Source organism: Protomyctophum bolini, assembly GCF_963924005.1.
Source record: "Protomyctophum bolini genome assembly, chromosome: 22".
Taxonomy (NCBI): domain Eukaryota; kingdom Metazoa; phylum Chordata; class Actinopteri; order Myctophiformes; family Myctophidae; genus Protomyctophum; species Protomyctophum bolini.
Window position 1 is genome coordinate 29,281,082 of NC_137883.1, and position 19,108 is coordinate 29,300,189.

The 19,108-nt window shown below is 42.3% G+C and overlaps 1 protein-coding gene across 4 annotated transcripts in view; it reads right to left on the bottom strand.

Annotated features, from left to right (window-relative positions):
• Positions 1 to 19,108, bottom strand: part of apc (APC regulator of WNT signaling pathway) — a 45,886-nt gene that overhangs the window by 13,192 nt on the left and 13,586 nt on the right. The window contains exons 2-15 of one of the 4 annotated variants that reach the window (XM_080755415.1): positions 18,806 to 18,958; positions 13,843 to 13,927; positions 11,927 to 12,164; positions 9,860 to 9,968; positions 9,513 to 9,626; positions 8,666 to 8,722; positions 7,673 to 7,723; positions 6,356 to 6,454; positions 5,624 to 5,801; positions 4,617 to 4,817; positions 4,264 to 4,359; positions 3,685 to 3,824; positions 3,070 to 3,147; positions 2,798 to 2,914 (exon numbers count right to left, since the gene is read on the bottom strand). In XM_080755415.1, the coding sequence (XP_080611541.1) occupies positions 2,798 to 2,914; positions 3,070 to 3,147; positions 3,685 to 3,824; positions 4,264 to 4,359; positions 4,617 to 4,817; positions 5,624 to 5,801; positions 6,356 to 6,454; positions 7,673 to 7,723; positions 8,666 to 8,722; positions 9,513 to 9,626; positions 9,860 to 9,968; positions 11,927 to 12,164; positions 13,843 to 13,927; positions 18,806 to 18,940 (1,698 nt within the window). In that variant the 5' untranslated portion in view covers positions 18,941 to 18,958. Of the gene's footprint in view, positions 1 to 2,797; positions 2,915 to 3,069; positions 3,148 to 3,684; positions 3,825 to 4,263; positions 4,360 to 4,616; positions 4,818 to 5,623; positions 5,802 to 6,355; positions 6,455 to 7,672; positions 7,724 to 8,665; positions 8,723 to 9,512; positions 9,627 to 9,859; positions 9,969 to 11,926; positions 12,168 to 13,842; positions 13,928 to 15,990; positions 16,086 to 18,805; positions 18,959 to 19,108 lie in introns of those variants that run through there. The other 3 variants (XM_080755414.1, XM_080755417.1, XM_080755416.1) reach the window with 3 other exon arrangements.

The following is a 19,108-nucleotide window of genomic DNA, read 5'->3' on the forward strand; positions in this document are numbered from 1 at the left end:
ATAGTTTTCATTTAGTTTTAGTCACATTTTAGTCACCTGGAATGTTTTAGTGTTAGTCTAGTTTTAGTCGAGCTCACTGTGACGCGTTGAGCTTGTAGATCTGCTATTTTCAGCATGCAAGTGTAAAATGACTAATACTGGACCTCTTGTCCACTAGTCCCTTCCTAACATTTTAGTCTAGTTTTTATTTGTTGATTGTCGATATATTTAGTCTTACTTTTAGGTCATCATAGCTTAGTTTTCATTTAGTTTGCATTTAGTTTTTGTCAGTGAAAAAAGGTAATCGATTTTTCCATCCTAGTATTAGTCGACGAAACCAACACGGACAATAGGGTAGGTTGGCCCCGTTTTTATTCATCTATAAAGTCTGAATTGGTAGTTTATACCCTTACTTAAATGACCTTTTGAAATTGGAAAACGAGTACCTAACACACATGTCGGGACTGTTTCATGCTGTGAGTTCAGAAAGTCTGCTTTTCAGTTTTGTACAGGGTTTGCTCATGTACAACTCTCTTGTTCCTCTTGGTCATTTTCAGTTGGATGCATCAACTTTGGTAAAGCTAAATTGCACCCGTTTTAATTGATAAATCATGTGATGCAAGTTTCTTTTAAATCCTGTAATTCTATTTTGTATTGTGTTTTTTCTCCAACTTGTGATCTCTGCATCACTGGAAAAGAAGGTCCCAGCCCTCTCAGTGTGTTTTCTGAGAATTAAATAAAGGCTGAAATTAAATAGAATTAAACAGCAACAAAAACAGTAACATGTGCTTCTTTTAGATTATAGTAACTAAACGTGTGGCTAATATAACAATGCTAATGCATACCACAAAAATAGCATAGCAGGTATACTCTAAAATGTAGTTACTGTGATCAGCCTTCAGAGGGCAGTGTAGACAGTAAAACAAAACCTTTATGTGCAGCAGTGCAGTACACCTGCCTGTTTTGAGTGGAAGTGAAACCTCACCCAGGCCGAATTACCAGATTTGATATAGAATTTAGGAAAAAGGTAGAAGAGTGAATTATATATATAAAAAAATTGGGACAGGCTAATGTCTCAGTTTTTGTGAGGGAATAAAGAATCACACTTCTTTGATTTGATTTGTGAAATGATTCAGGCTTATAAGAGGAATGAAGCTACAAAACATGGACAAATGTGTCTGGCTTCAAAGTGGCACCTAATACAGGTCATACATTTTGACGGTTTCTCTCACTTTGGGAGCATATACGGTCAAAATAATGAAAAGAACAATCCGCAAAGGTTACTGTATTAACAAACAATACAATGCACTGTATGGAGATACAGGCTTCCTCTGCTTTGTCATTCAATAACATTATTCCCATACCAGATAAGATATAAAGATGACTATGTGCCATGTGTAGTCATGTGTAAATGGCCACATGTAGTATTGAAATTAAGTAAATTGGCATCAAATGTTTTGCTTGTTTTTTTACACAGGATTATCCTCATTTGATAGTTTCCCTGGTTAGTGCAGAACTCAATATGGAATGGAGGTTGGATAAATATTGGCATTAGACAGCATCTCCAATTCTCCATAAGAGCCCAGGTGGGGCTTTTATTGTATTTTTTAAAGGAGATCCAGTAATTATATCAGCTATTTGCTGACCAGTTCTAGAAGGGTTCTTTTAGATCATCATGTGTTGGATATATTCCACCAAAAATAAAGAGATGTGACTGTCAAGATATCGGAACATAGATTTAGGTAGAAGTAAAGGAATAATTTGAAACAGACACAGCATATGAGGCAACGCTGTCATTTAAATCGTGTTAAGCCTGCCTGCCACGGAAACCGGCAGTGATGTCCATCTCAAAAAGATCCAATTTGTACGGTCTGAAAGTGTTTACAGGGCCTGGAGGAATGCCATCATCCTATTTCCTCCTAAATAATGATCATTGGCTATTATTTTCTATGAAGGAAGATTCTTTCAAAATAAAAAGTGTACAGAAAGTGTTAAAATGCTGTTTTTCTGTGGACACATTAAGAATACCAGTTTGGGAGCTGCTTAGGATTAGCCACTTCATACAAATGTAATATCTACTGCTACTTGCAAAAGAGACTGAGGTACTCCCTGCCTTTTTATTTATTTAGTTTGTATTGATTTCTGATGTTTTGTTACACGTACATGCAGTGAGATGTTGTGTGACAATGTTCTGCAAGACTTCAACATCAGCAATACAATATACCCAAGATAGTAACAGTTCTGTATTATTATGATGATGATGATGATGATGATGATGATGATAATAATAAGAGTAATAATAATAATAATAATAATAATAAGAAGAAGAAGAATAGATATACTCTGAAGAAGGCATTTTTTGTCGAAACGTTGGTACTCCAAGATAAAGTATATTTGCATCGTGACTGCGAGCTGTGTGACCTCTCTTCTCTGTCCAAGTTTTGTCTCCCGTGGTCAGCCCATAGAGCTATAAAGGATAGGAGACCGAACCGGAGCGCTAGCCCCACCCCCGAGATATTCAATTCAGTGGAAGCTGCTCAGTGTCGTTTTGAAGCACCCGGAAGTATAATTATAACTCAATGGCTCGAGCGAGCAGGAAGTTTAGCCTAGCCCCGGGGCTAGGCTAAACTTCCGCACGCGACGTCATAGACTCATGAACGTCCGTCCACCTCCATTAAAGTGCTGCAATTCCACATTTCGCCCGTAGGTAGTGGCATCTTCAACATCGGATAGCCTTACTGGGGGCTTGGGTCAGCCACTATATTGGTGTGCACTCCTACCTCTTTGTTAATTATTATTATGGGCGCCACATTCCTACCTTCTGGACTTCCAGGGCACACTCCATCAGCGCACGTACGCTGCCGACTTCTCTCAGCGTCTTCTTGGAGTTGACGTCGGCTCGCCAGGACAGGTTCCTCAGGACACTGGCAATAACCTGCAGGACACACATGGATTCAGGTTCTCAGTCGCCACGACTGATTTCAGTCATCTGGATTCCATAGAAGTCAGTGTGTCTTCTATGGAAGTGTTTTTGATCTTGGTCTCAATGGGTTAGATTATTAGGCTCCATTAGCCTCGTGCATAGAGTACCTGTTGCAGATCTTCGCTCTCCGACTTGAGCTGAGCGACCATCGCACGCATGCATGCCTTCATGGAGCACAGTGTGGCCTGATGGGGAAAAAGCAGAACAAAAACCACAGGTTAGACAGATGGATAAGCTAGCTAGATGGATGGATGCACGGCTCAGACAGATCAGTGGTTCCCAAACTGGGGGTCCCCAAATTATGTTGGGAGGTCCCCAGATGACATTGTTTTCTCACTCAACCGTTAACAAAACAACATACAGTATACAGTAAGTGTATACAGGGTATCTGCACATTTCTAAAAGTGAGAATTTAAGAACTTTTACAAACGTTTCAATACCAAATTGGCCGAATTGTCAAATATTACGTAAGAAAAGAGGCAGACTTTGCGAAAATAGCCGATCTACAAGCTCATAGCGCTGTTAAGCGCAGTTAATTTGACAATATTTATCTGTGAAAACGAGTCAAACTAAATGTAAGAATGCCTACAGTTCCAAGTGCTTGTCAGGGTGGGTGGGTGTGTGGGGGGGTTGTCCCCAGTTCAAATATGACTATTTTGAGGGGTCGTGGCCCAAAAGGTTTGAGAACCCTTTTTGAGAACCGAGCAGAATAGGACTACAACCTTGTTCGCCACGTCCCCGAAGGTGAGGTTGGTCAGCGCCATGCCTGCGTATCGGCGCAGCGTGATGTTGTAGTGCTCGCTGGTCAGTCCGTAGATCTCACAGTCCACGTGGAGCAGCTCGCCGATGGCCTGCAGACCGCCTGTGGATCAATGGGACAACCATGAGCCAGGGGGGGGGAGAGAAGGTACGGTCAAGCAGTGTTGATTTTGACAGCAATTTTTTTTTTCTTCAGTTTTAGTCAGTCTCTTGAATAGTTTTCATTTAGTTTTAGTCACATTTTAGTGACATGGAATGTTTTAGTGTTAGTCTAGTTTTAGTCGACTAAATATAAGATTTTAGTTGACTAAATCTACAGTTGATTTAGTCGACTAAAATGTATTTTGACGGGCCTTGATGACGTCGTAATGGCTGATTTTACACTTTACAACACAAATAAAGAAATCACTGACGCATGTAATATTATTGTCTTTCCCAAAAAATTCAAAATAGCGGAAAATGGCAGACGATTATGCAAAATTAACTGTGATCATCTCAAATAACAACGATTAGACGATTATGTAATAATTGTAACATCGTACCCAGTTCGTTCATGGCGTGCCGGTGTTCCTCGTCAAACGACAACTTCATGAGGACACACACTGCTGGACAGATTTGGTGGTCCACCGGAGACGGCACTGAAAGAGGACAGACAGACAGACAGTGGTGGAAAAAGTACTCAATCATGGCACACTTTGGACACCGGTTACCATAGGGGGCGGTAGGTAGAAAGTGCCAGAGAAATGGACGAAATAAGCAGAGAAGAAGAGCTGTTGTTGTCATGTCTGAACCGAAAGTAATAAATCTCCCGTGTTCTACAGAGGGTCACAGAGCTGTACTAGCGATCGGGAAAGGTCAGAGATATTTATAAAAACTCTGAATTGATGGAACTCACTAGGGTTGTGGTCCTGGTCCAGGCCCTGTTCGTGGGCGTCCTGCCAGGCCCAACACGCCTCACAGTAGACGCGGATCTGCTCCAGGAGATGCAGCACACGGATCTCCCTCCGGCCGCGCTTGTCCTCCGGACGGCTGTGCACAATGTTGTGGAGCGCGGCGCTGGCGCGCGCACGCGCCTCCTTGCTTCCTCTGGAATTACCTTGATTGGACAAGGAGGAGGCGTGGTTAGGTGGGGACCTGAAATTCACTTTCAAAATGGGGGGGGGGGGATTCCCCGCTTTCTCCCCGCATATGAGTCTGGACTTCGGCAGAGAGCATGCGGAAGCTAGAGAAATCAGAAAATGATCAGGGCCAATCAGTGACTGCGTTTCAAACGGCTTCTCCGTACAACAGTGAAAAGCAGACTCTGATTGGTTCATGTGTATATGGTGACGTAACATTCATGCTGCAGTACTTTCAAACAGAAACGATAAGACCAGCAGTCATTTCAGATATAGACTCTGACATAGGTCCCACATATCTCGCTCACGTAGAAAGTAAAAACTAAACAGACCGTGTTGTTTTTAGCGTGGTATCTTTCATGCATGAGGAGCAGACTAGCACACTGTGTGTTACTCTGATTGGCTAGATGGGTCCGTCTGTCAAGGCAACTACTAAGGCCCACTTTTCATGCTGCCTATGGGCCGAAGTCCAGACTCATATGCGGGGAGAAAGCTTCAGTGACTCCACGCTGGCCAAGCCAGGCTAGATTTACACACTTTGGGGCACCGTTAAAACAGTGGGCCGGGACCCATTTGTGGGTCAATGACCAATTGTTATGGGTCACGACTCAAGTAAAAATCCCATTTTCTATTCCTACATAATACAAGAAAATCTACACGCTCTCAATGCGTCGGAGACGAGAGAGAGAGAGAGAGAGAGAGAGAGAGAAAAGGCGCACACCCATTTCTCCCGCAATCATGCTGGCTGATTATATCATTAGCATTGCTGTAAATGGATCGTTACCTAGCAACAGGGAGTCCTTGTCGTTGCCGTGGAGGAGCTGAATGAGCAGCGGGAGACATCCTGACTGTCTCATGGCGATGCACGAGTCCTGGGACGAGGACATCGCCAGCAGAGTGCGAGACATGTCGTCCTTGTCATGTGTCCCCAACATGGACAACAGACTGTACACCATCTCAACCTGGTAACACATTATTATTACTTAGTACTTCTACTACTATAGTAAATGGAGACATGTACAACAGAAATCGCCCATTTGACGCCTCCTGGTCAAAACTAACTCCCGGCCGACATCGCCTTTTGATGCCTATATTAAGTGATTACGGTTCACAACTGTGTTCTCTATGCGCTCGTAACACCCTGGTTTCGGGTGTGATAAAAAATAAAAGTCACAATTCCACTGGCTTATGCAGTCTTTGGGGACGCAGTTTTTAGAATCTCAGATTCTTCTTTTTGGCTCAAAATAAGCTTGATTTGAGCCTCATTTCTCTAAACGATCCTCGGTTACAAAATGTAACCGGGGATGGTTTTGGGAGAATGAAATAACATTCGCGGGACCCGTTACATAACGATTATTGACTTCCTGACTCTCGGTTTCTGAGTGAAACGGCTTTCAAAATAAAGGTGTTCACAATAGAAAATTAATGTGTGGCAGTCCTGGCGTACACAATTCAGACACCAGATGGGGCTGTTGGTGGTAAAAGCTAGAAGCCTGCTAGGGTTTACAATGATCACCTTGGTTCCCAGGTGACTGGTGAGTCGCCGAGGGGCGGGGTAACCCCCCACACAGCTGATCTCGTTTGACGGCTCATGCTCCAATCGGCTGCCAGCAACCTGGACGGACAGAAAGCATAACAGACATTTTAAAATGTCCTGAAATGAACGCTGAATTGTCGGATATTAGTCACAATTAGCCCTTCGTTAAATCCCACCCCAAAAAGTGATTGTTCCAATGCCAATCCAGATAGTTTAGCAACCGTTGCTAAGCTGGGCAAGCTTTCGTCACCTTATAGCTGTCAGTGTTATTTTGCATGGCTGTGTTGTTGAACACATACACAGCTTAACGTCTTAAAGTCTCCCAGGTGATGGCAATAATACTAATGACCATAGTCTTACCGTGCAACATGAAAACTCTCGCCGGTCGTTAAAGTTGATTGTTGGATACTGTTTCTCACACTGTCATTTCCTCGTATTTCTAGTTATTGAAATAAAGTCTACTCCAGGCCTGGTTGACTAGATTTAGAACGTTTTGCTACTAATGAAAAGGGTATTTTTGAAAGACCTTCATCAGGACAGACAATCATTGTCTGTCCTGATGAAGTTCTAAGCGCCCGAAACGGCGACCAAATAAAGAGCAACTTTTTTTGGCAAGTGTCTGACAGAGTGCAGGACCTCTTCTTTGTCTGTCAAAGATCATCATATGCTCTATTGCCCTACGCACCAGCCTATTGAGGTGTGCATCGGCATTTTGCTATGAAGGTTTTTCTACTGAAATTATCCATTATTTATATGGAGAAATCCCGTCATTTAACATGCATCTCTATAGGGGAGAAGGACAGCTTGCCATGTATCCTCACTGCTAACGGGCCTATTGGACAAGGACAGGTTGGGGAGGGACTTAAGTAAGTAGCCCATAGGGCAGGAGCCTATCTCCTGTTTCTGTAGCGTGAGGCAGCTTGATGTACAAGTACACCCCCTGGACATGACGCTAGTATGTCTCAGGGACCCTTGATGCTTAGTGTTAAACAGGGAGGCACTGGGTCCCATTTTTATAGTCTTTGGTATGACCCGGCAGGGGATTGAACCCCGACCTCCCAGTCTCAGGGCGGACACTCTAACCACAAGGCCACTGAGCTGGTGAGGGACTTAGCGAAGGGCTAATTGAATAACGCAGCAGGTAGCTTCCAGAGGGTCTCCCTGTCCATGCAAAACGCACCTAGTAGAGAGGGTCTCCCTGTCCATGCAAAACGCACCTAGTATATAGTAGATTGATAGGAATTTCCAGTATGATCCTGTATAAAAAACATTTTCCTTGAATAGCAGTGATCTTACCTGAGAGTCTGCATTCACTCCGTCAACCTGTAGCGTAGCACTGGAAGGAGACTGGAAAATAGATTGATGGAGAGAGAGAGTTGATTTTGACAGCAAATTTTGATTTTAGTCATAGTCCCTTGAATAGTTTTCATTTCGTTTTAGTCAGATTTTAGTCACCTGGAATGTTTTAGTGTATTTTGGCGGGCCTTGATGCCATCGTAATGACTGATTTTACACTTAAAAATAGCCAATCTACAATCTGCGCTGCGACACGTTGTGAGCTTGTAGATCAGCTATTTTCAGCATGCAACCAAGTGTAAAATGAATTATACTGGATCTCTTGTCCATTAGTCCCTTGCTAACATTTTAGTCTAGTTTTTATTTGTTAACGTTGTTAATTCATGAATTAATTAATTGTCAATATTTAGTCTTAGCTTTAGTCATCATAGCTTTTCATTTAGTTTTCATCAGTGAAAACAGGTAGTCGACGAACATGTTTTGTCAGTATTAGTCAAAAATCATCACTTCACAGTCACACTCTATAGAGCACCGAAGTCTGACATAATTTACACATCCTACCTGGGTCATGTTTTTTTTGCCCCATTCTGAATTCCCACAGACTTTTCTTATATCGCATGTACTGTGTTCCAAAAATGTGTTCCAAAAATAAACGAATGATCCCGGTGATTTCACTCATAAAAAAAACCTGCTAATGTTACTGCCGCCAAATTACATTTTCACTAGAAACAGACTGTATCAAATATGAGTGACAGAGCCACCTCCCCGACAATATCGCAGAGACAGTTTATTTTTGGACCATGATGCTTATATGAGATGATATTAAGATGACCGAATGTTATTCTCCATAGAGAAAAACCTCCACGACCCAGGAGATGAAGGAGTGACGTCAGGACTTCAGGTACTCTAATCTCTCTCTTTCACATTCTCTCAATCTTCCACTCTCTCAGTTATTCTCAGTTTTGCCCTATTCCTCATTCTGCCCAGTATTACCTCTTGTCGGTGTTGCCGGAGTTCTTTCTCGATGTGTTGGATGCGAGCCACTCGGGCCTGGTGGTGGGGTATGGGGGTGGTTGGGTATGGGGGTGGGGTATGGGGGTGGGGTATGGGGGTGGTGGGGTATGGGGGTGGTGGGGTATGGGGGTGCGGTTCAGCACACATGAGTAACAAATGTACACGAGTGCAAACAAAATGGCACAAAAGCATGTGTAATGTAGATTACAGTACATGAGTGCACAAACACAGATGAAGGTAGATCAGAATACACAAAAGTACACAAGATTACACAATAATACAAAGAACATAGGCAAGTGTGTTAAACACTCAGCATGCTATGTACTGTATATTTAAGCAATATTACACGAGAGGGTGTGCTTTACAGTCATTAAAGGCACGCCTGCATTGCTGCATGAACGAGCCGATAGGCGAGTTCCGTAGGCAGTGCATAGAAACCTACATGCAACCAAGCATAAAATGACTCGTCTAAACCTTGCAGACTGCTGCGTTTTTTTTCCAAGGTTTTCTGAGTTTTTCTTTTTCTTTTTCTGAAAAAGCAGCAGTCTGTAAGGGACCTTTAGTTCTACTGAACTAAACTAAATCTATAAATAAATCTATCATAGCACCTGACGAAGCTCACGCCGAAACGCGTCGTGCTAATAAATAAGTTGATGCAGTAAGTTGTCCGTCTCTGTTCCCTGGAGTGTGCAGTCCCTTCCTTGGAAGGTTTTTCTCTTTTTGATAAACTAAATCCATATTGTCTTTGTTGACAAAATTGGCGCTTATTTAGCTATACTCATCATAGCCTAGTTTCAGTTGACGAAATGAAGCACTCTTCTCCTACCTGTCCTCTCTTCTCCATGTCCTGACAGGTACCCAGCTCCTCCTCCATGGCAGCACGGAGCTGCCGCGCTTCGAACTCCAGCTGCCGCCGAGTCATGTCCGTCTGCATGGAGAACTGATGGAGTAACGAGGAGAGGAAAGGAGGGGAGAAGGAAGGAGGAGGAGAGATAAGGAGGAGAGAGGAGAGCAGAGGAGAAGAGGAAGGCAGACAAGAAAGGATTTCTGCTTTTGTAATGTATGAAAATGTTTCAACATGGAAACAATGACAAAATAATTATGATTGATTATCTCAAATAATTGCGATTTGAAATATTTGAAATATTTGGTCATGTAATAATTGTGACGTACGTTCTCCGTCAAAGGGAGGCTGTCGATCCTCTTGGTGAGGTTCTGCAGTTGAGCATAATACCAATCCTTCTCTTTCTCCTCCTTGTCCAACTCGGCCAATAGCAACGACCTGGGGGATGGGGGGCGCATACAGACACAGATGTTAGCCAATGGACTCTATGCACACAGAATAACAGCTTACAGAAGGATAAATCATGGTCACGTGACAGGGCTGCGCCATGACGCTCTCGGTGACAAACCTGAACCTCGTACCGGAAGTTCGATGAAATACATGGCAGTGAATGGAGCCGGCTGGACCAGCTCATGAACAAACACTATTTATGAAACATTGAGACCTTTGTCATATAATCGGCTCAGGAATAGAAAAGAAGACATACTGTAGCACATTATTGTCTGCTGTGTTGCTTTCCGATGTGTACACTGTGTAATTTTATAGAGGCATCTAAAAAGCACAAACTAGTTTCTGAACGTGCCAAGTATCGCAAGACTATCCACCGTTTCCTGTCTGGCAACAAAATCTCGCGATACCTCAGAGACAGAAACTATACCCGTTTAGATGCCTCAATAAAATGATGTAGTGCACATCGAAAAGCAAGTGATAAGAAAACAACATGCGATACGTCTTCTTTTATATTCCTGAACAGAGTATATAACAAAGGTCTCAATGGTTCATAAATAGTGTTTCATGAGCTTGTCCCATCCACTGCCATGTATTTCATGGAACTTCCGCTTCCCTGCTTACTTCACAGGCGTTACCGATGATACTAATTAAGGCTCTGTTCCATTTAGTGTGCAGTGGTTCACAAACGTTTTTAATTTCAAGGACCCCCCATAAGTCTGAGTGTACAAATGGAACCAAATGGTTCCATTTGTACACTCTCAGAGTTACACACACGTGTGAGGTCATTTGGAACCCACTCAAGGACACTTTGATTCCCACTGGTGTAGCAGAGGGTTTCCAGTGAGCCAACGTGCACAATAGCAGCACCCTGACTCTGTTTGACCAGAATGGAACAGAGCCTTCACTAGAATCATCAGTAACAACTGTGAAGGAATTAAGGAAGGGGCCCAAGTTATTTCCAAAATGGCATGTGTGCTTATAGCCCATTAGGAAGAGGGAGGCAAAGATTTTATTCAACACCCAGGGAACTCTGCCAAATCAAAATAGTACAAAGTCCTCTATGTTAATTAGTGGGAACATTCGTACACATGATGTGGGACTGTCCAAGAGCACTAGCTTTTTGGGCCAAGGTTGCATTATTCCTGTCTGACATAACTGAGACAAATACCTTGTTTACCACACATTCTGTTACTAAATGATGATTCATCTCTAAGCCTAGCACTTCATAAGAAGAGTGTTATTGGCCAGTTTAACGGCAGCAAAGAGGATGGTGGTAATGAGATGGAAACCTCCTCATAACCTCAGTATCCGTCGTTGGAAGCTGTCCTTCTATGAGGTTCTGAGATTGGAGGACGGATTCTATCCAAGCTTTACTTACTGTGGCACAGAAGGTTAAATCAGAACTCCATTAGGTTGAACATAATGGAGTTCTTCTCTTGGACATGCACTTCTGCATCAGAGATTGATAAGAGATTGAGATTTTTCCTCCCTTCTGAGTTTAGAGAGCGTCCAATAACAGTCATGTTTAGTTTTGGTTTCCATTTAATTGTTTTGTAAAAAAGAAATGTATTGTGCGATATATATACACAATTATACATCATGTTTTTTTTACCCTGTAATGTCTGTTGGGTTTCTTAAAAACAAAAACAAAAAAAGTTGGTAAAAAAAAAAGGAAGAGAGGGGCAGCAAAATGGTCGAATGGGCCGAACCATTGGAATTTCGGTCCCAGTCTTACTCATCTGCAAAGAGAAAAGCCTAAAGCAAAGAGTGTATTGGGGGAAGTGTTAGGCCGGAACATCCATCAGATGTATTTGCTCCGGATACGATATTTTTCTTGTTTCATCCACGGAGAATGTAAACAGATGTAAAGCGTCAACGTCATTTCCTTGGGCGGTACTTCCGCCGATACCGTCTACAGCGTAGGTCTGGCCCAGCGTGAAGCTCACCTCTCCTTCTCCAGCTCATCCAGATAGCCAGGCTGCGGCGTGTCTCTGGGGTCCCTAACCACGGGTGTCGGGGGGTCTCGAGCCTCCCTGCCCGGCGGTAGAGGCATCCCTCTCCTGGGGAAGCCTGTGGCCGAGGGCCCGGAGCCCTGGGGGTTGTTGCCTGACGACAAGGCACCGAGCTGGGGCTTGGAGCGAAGCTTGGCTCCCTGGAAGCCTCCGGATGGGTCCATGCTCATCTCTGCTAGGAGGAGAGAGGGCATTTATTTAGGGCATATATTTGGGTGTACTTTATTTGTTGATCTTCATGTGTATACTGTGGTTTCTCAAACAGTGGGTCGGGACCTGTTTGTGGGTCGTGGACACATTTTTATGTGTCCCCTTGTTTTTTGTTTCCTACATTTGGTTTTTAATTATTATTATTTCAAAACATTTTCAAAAAACATTCAGAAAAAGCCTAAACTTTTCATGAATTTAATGACAAAATCCAAAGTTTTTTTTTTTTTTTTCAGTAATGTCGTGAAAAGGGGTTGGTCTCACAAATGTATGGTATACTAGAAGGGTTTCATAAAGATGACTCGGAGAAAATAAGACAAAAATGGACACAAGATCTTCAAGTGGAAATCTCAGAAATTGATTGGGGTTTAATATGTTCCAAGGCACAAACGCAAACTATCAATACTAGATTAAGACTAATTCAGTATAATTGGATAATGAGAACTTACATAACCCCGGAGAAAGTAAATAAATTTGATCCAAACATTCCTGATTTATGTTATAAATGTGGGGAACATAAAGGTACACTGTTCCACTGCTTATGGGAATGTGAGGAGATTAAAATATTCTGGAGGTCCGTGGTCCATTATGTCTCTCAGATTACGTCAGGTCCAGTTCCTCTTTGTCCTAAATTATGTATACTCAGTATTTATCCATTAAATTGTACACTAAATAGTAATGAAAAAAGAATGACCGACCTCTGCCTGTTACAGGCCAGACGCTCAATTGCGCTATGTTGGAAGAATGTCAATGCCCCTACGATCGGCTTTTGGCTGAGGAATTTAACAACCAGTTTGGCACATGAGAAACTAACTTATGTAATTAGGAAGAAACCTGAGGTATTCTATAAGATATGGGAGAATTTCTTGAACTTCATTAGGCGAGGTGATATTGAAGAGGCTTTGGATGTATAGTGGTTATCTGAGTAGTCAGCTGGGGGGTGGGGGTAGGGAACTGTGATGGACATTGTGAATCTGTTTAACTGTATGTAATGTGTTTTATTTTCGTTTTATTTTTTGTTTTGTCATTATTTATTTATTTTTGTTTTGTATTTATTATTGTCAATTCATTTCGTTTTAAGATTTTGTTTGTATTTGTGCTGCCAGAGGGATGTGGGGGGGGAAAAATATATGTCAATTGTTGAAAATACTTCTGTAATATAAAGAAAATGAATAAACATATGTTTAAAAAAAAAAAAAAAAAAAGTAATGTCGTGAAGAAATTAAAGAAAAATCTAAAAGAATCCATAGATTAGAACAAATATTAGTAATAGCAAAAATAGCCGATCTACAAGCTCACAATGTGGCGCGAAGCGACCAAACGTCTCTGTTTGGTAGACTGCTGCTGCGGATTCTAAAACATTATATTAAACAAGACTCCTGAGGGCCGATTCATACTCCTATTTTAGAGCCGAATAAAAGTCGGTTCGGCGCTGTAGAGCCTACAATGTGACGTCATTTGAGGTTCGGGGGGGGGGGGGGGGGGGGGGGTACCGTCCTGAAGTCGGGTCTTCGGTGCTACTGAAAATTTCTGACGAGCACTACAGCGCCGAAACAGCGGTAAAATAGGAGTATGAATCGGCCCTTAGACTACTACAGAGAGTGCAGATTTTATATTCCTATTTTACGGTGGCGTGCACTCACCTTTCAGTCGATCAATGAGCTCTGATTGGCCGGCCACCTCGTTTGGCTCTTCTTCGATGCTGCCCTGTAGCTGCTTGAGGACTTCCTGTAATGACAGGAAGAGGAAGTGATGCATCATATGCATCATAAAATAAAGTACGGTATATGCAAGATTATATATATATACACAGTATATTATATATATATATATATATATATATATATACACACACACACAGTACACACACACACACACACACACACACACACACACACACACACACACACACACACACACACACACAATATAAAACACAAAAGCATATATCGTCAATATCGGGTGGAAATCTTGTATGTCTTACTTCTCAGCAAATGGCAAATAAAAAAGCTGTACTCCAATGGATCCAATGTCGTTATTTAGTCAAACCCTATTGTTTAAAACATTATGTAAAAAAAATAATAATAATAATAACGAATAAAATGTAATTTTGTCCAATCTTTATCTGTCTCTCAATACAATATAATCGTGTCAAAGGTCATGTCTCACACACAGGATCCGACACGAATGTTGACCTGATGGTTACGATTCAATGTATCCTTTGCCACATGCCGGCTCTATTCAAAGCTTTAATAAAATGTCAGCACTTACACAGGAAACCGGGTTCAATCAGGTGGTAGAAGAGAAAAGTTACATACTGCATAGTGCAGCTTTAATACTTTTAATTGGTTAAATATGGATCCTAAACACAATACCGGTATATACAATGGGAGAGGGGTGAGGCCGAGAAAGGCCCTTATTGGGGTGGCTGAATTTAGTCTCCCTGCCCTTCTATTTAATGTTTAGAAATGTATATTCCTCCCGAGAGCAAGCAGGCAGGCTCTATTAGCTCGGTGGTGAAAATATCAGCACTTGCGCGCGGGTTCAAATTTGGAGTAGAACAGGAAAGTTACATAGTGCAGTCTTAAAACACTTTCAACATGGTGTCCCTATTTTTGAGCGGTGCCAAGTGCTCCTTTAAGTGATGGAGTGCGTCTGTTTGTCTGTATGTCCCCATGTCTGAGTACGACCTATTGACCCCTGCAGCTGCTGCTGATTGGGGTCGCATTCCAGGAAGGAGGGGTCATTACAACCCTCACACACACACACACAGACAAATATCGATTACTACATTTGTGCTATAGCAACTTGTGTATTACCCATTAGTATTAAGAGTACTTTTAATTAAAAACATAACTACTCCCCTAAAACTATTTTATTAGCAATCTTTTAGTAAAATAAGAATAAATGTGTCCACTTTAAGTATTTGCAAGTACAGAGGGAAGTCTGGAGCTCTCTGGTGGAGCCGTTGCCCCCGCGACCCCGACTACAGATAAGCGGATCAAGATGTAATGGATGGATGGATTTGCACATGCCTTCAATTCATCGTTTGCATTCAACCCATTAAAACCGGGAAGCATCAGTGTAATTTTAAATTGTAGCGTTGGCTCTTCAAAAATAGAAGATCTACAAGCTCTAGTCTAGATCTACCAATTAGGAGCAATACTAGATACATAATGTCCTTGACATGAAAATGCTTGAGAACCACTGGTTAAAATAAATAGCATTAGGCCACTAGGAACTACACTTTAGAAACAAGCCTCAAAGAAATGCAGACCGCATCTACCAATATTTACCAGTGCTTTTACAGGAAAAACAAGACCAAAGTCGCTTATAAGCAGACATGTTGGCGTCTTTCTCAAGGACCAACGACACTTCTACACTAAGCCAGGAGCCAAGAATCTAATCAAGGGTCACTGTGTTCTACTAGTACTTTCACACTAGTACTACTACTAATACAGAATATACTAGCATTAGTACAACTACTAGTGCTAAAGGTACTCCTCTGATCTACCAGCGATCGAAGATGAAACGGTTATTAAAACGAATCGATTTAACCCATGAACAATTATTGTTCTACAAATATTTTCAGATTTGAACAAATTGTCATGATAATAAAACATAAAGTAGCAGATCTACAAGCTTATATTGTGGCGCAAAGTACCGGCTATGAGCTTGTATAACTGCTGTTTTTGAATATAAAAGTATATAATATGGTTAAAGTGGTGAAAATCTAATTGCACAGATTCCCCAGCTTTAATGGGTCGAAGAGTTATCAAAACGTTACTCACCACTATGAATCGACATCTCCTATAAAGTTTCAAGTCCATAAATCGGCATCTCTTGTAAAGATTCAAATCCATTCTGGTGATTCAGAGAGCCAGAGTGAACGTACTCTTGTCTCTTGGCCTACTAACTAACTACTCTACTGAACTATAGTTCTGTACTGGTGTCAACCGGCCCGAAGAAAACACCACCAGATACCTCTCCCTCTTTCTCTTCCACCCTGAGGAAGGAAGCCTGCATTTCCACATACATACGGAAATAAAAGCATTTCCCTTCTATTTTAAACACAATAGCTAGCTTGTGTGACAGGCTAACACCAAATATGAGTATGTGCGTGTCTGTGTGTGTGTGTGTGTGTGTGTGTGTGTGTGTGTGTGTGTGTGTGTGTGTGTGTCTGTGTGTGTCTGTGTGCGTGTAGTAAGACCTTTAAACCCCCCCCCCCACACACACACACACACACACTCTGATGATGTCACCAGGTCAACACAACAGGGAAAAGAAAAACAATAAATACTGAGTTCTTCTCTTCGAACACAAAAATACAGGAAGAGGATGGGAGGAGGATGGCCGAACTCAGGCAGACGGGCGCAAGCGCACACACAGACAATGAATCACAAGCTAGTCACATTAATTGTGTGTGTGCGTGTGTGTGTGTGTGTGTGTGTGTGTGTGTGTGCGCGCGCATGCGTGTGCGCTTGTCTCAAACAACGACTCTTGTTGTACGAGTCTCACAACTCACGAGGACCTTCGGGGAGGGAGAGTGTCATTGAGTTCCACCACCAGCATGTCATTTTGAACACTTTTATACCATTTGGTCATACACGGGTGAAACTAAATTGAACCTGAAAACCTCTTTCACCATCAGCCACGATGATGGTGGCTGGCTTTACCCTTCAACCCAGCTAAAATAATGGGTCACATTGCTATAGTTGGGCCATTTTCTTGGACACTTGTTTACACATTTCCTTGTACTCGTGTTGAATGGTTTAATGCAGTTAACTGTTCCGTGAGGTTAAGAGTAAACAAATTAACATTGCAGTGCACATCATTGGACACAGCGACTGTATCATAACATGTAGCGGAACTGAACTGCTGTTAGCAGCAGTGTAGTGAATGAAGCCATGATCTCCTCATTACAGAAGGAACTGAACTGCTGTTAGCAGCAGTGTAGTGAATGAAGCCATGATCTCCTCATTACAGACAGAGAGGACAAGTTTAATGGCACGCTGCACGTTCTTTATGGAAATGTTTTCCACTGCTAAGGTTTTTTTTTTTTTGCTCGATGTCTATCGGCTATGGCAAGGCTTTTATTTTTTTCAGAAGATGAGGCATTAAAAAGAATATTTCAGCTTACTGGATTTAGATTAATAAAACCCATTGAGAGGGGGGTCAGTGGCCATAATATAATCTTGGGGGTCCTTGACACCATGTCAGCACCACATGTAGTAAAAAATACATTTTTAGAATTGGCCTCAGGTCTTAACCCATTCTGAACGGGAACCCATTTTGGTATTAGCATCATGTTATGCTTTAGCTATTGAAAAATAGCAGATCTACAAGCTCATAGCGCGCCACCGAGTGGCGCGCTACAAGCTTGTAGGTCTGCTATTTTTGAAAAATGGAAGAACGACTGACATTTTTAGAATCTGATCTCAGGTCAGAATGGGTTAATCAGACCAGTGTGTGTCCAGTGGAAAACTCGTATGAATCTGATCTCAGGTCAGAATGGGTTAATGGGCTCATATTATAGATTTTGTGGATGCCAGCAAGGCAGCAACATTGGATATTTGATACACAAATCCAACAAGTTGACGTTGGCGTCCGTCTCACAGCGATTGTTGAGAACTGGTTCTTTCAGTCACTACCAGCATCACTCATCACGCCGACACATCAAAGCAGTTTGCATGTTAGAAAACGCATGCAAAACCAATCAGTGTGCCGAATCCAGTCTGATAACTGCTGACCGTCACTTTGAAAAACAGAATGAGCGTGTAACACTTCTAGAGTCTATGAGTTATACGTGGCTGTCGGGCATAAACCCAGCTAACTCAAATGTCTTTATATATAAATCAGTGCTATTCAACATCTCTGTGTGGGTTTTACAAATATTGAACAAATGAAAAGTTTTAAAATTGGATCCTGTTCACACTCCAGGTTTAGGTAATATCACCTTACTGTGGTTAGTAAAAACAGAGAGATGTGCTAGGGTGAGCTCATCACCACTTTTTTTCCCACGATTTCGTAACCCATTTTTTCACCCAGTGTCAATTATCTAAAAGTAATAATGGGCGCTACACTTCCTCTGCCAACATGGGGGGGCAGCGGACTGACCTCATGCTTCCTTCTATGCATGAGGAGTCCAAGTTGCTTCTTTTCACCTGACAGGGGAGTTTCCCCGGCCAGACAGTGTCTGACACCTGATGGTCAAGATTCAATTTATTCCCTGAGCAAGCAGGCTGGCTCTATTAGCTCAATGGTGAAAATGCCAGCACTTGCACAGGAAACCGGGTTCAAATATGGAAAGTTATTTAGTGCAGCTTTAACAGTAGTGATAGTACTGTAGTGCAGTGGTTCCCAAACCTTTTCATGTCAAGGACCCCCAAATTGACACTAATTAGCCCGCGGAGCCCCACTTGAAAGCATATTTGGTTCCAAACTATAATTTAGCCGGGGACCCCCTGGAACTCCCTCAAGGACCCCTGGGGGTCCCTGGACCCCACTTTGGGAACCACTGCTGTATTGGCTACAGCAGTACTACGAGTGTCAGCAGCAGTAGTAATAGTACTGCAGCAACAGTATTACAGCACCAGGTATACATACTTTCATATTAAAGGCTTCAGTCTCCAGTTTGGTCAGATGGTTGGAATTGTCTTGCAACTCCTGTCGTAGGTTGGAGTTCTCCATCTTCAGCACCTCAACCTGCCTGAGGAGCTGATCGTAAGACGCAGCACACATCTTCTACTTCCTGCTGACCTGCGGCACACAGAAAGGTTACTGGTTAGTTAGATTGATGCACTATGCAGTATGTTTATTGTTTAGAGTTGGGAATGTTGGATCCAGATCCGGAGGAACCGGATCCAACATAGAGAAACCGGAATGGGTTCCATTCGGGATATGACACGC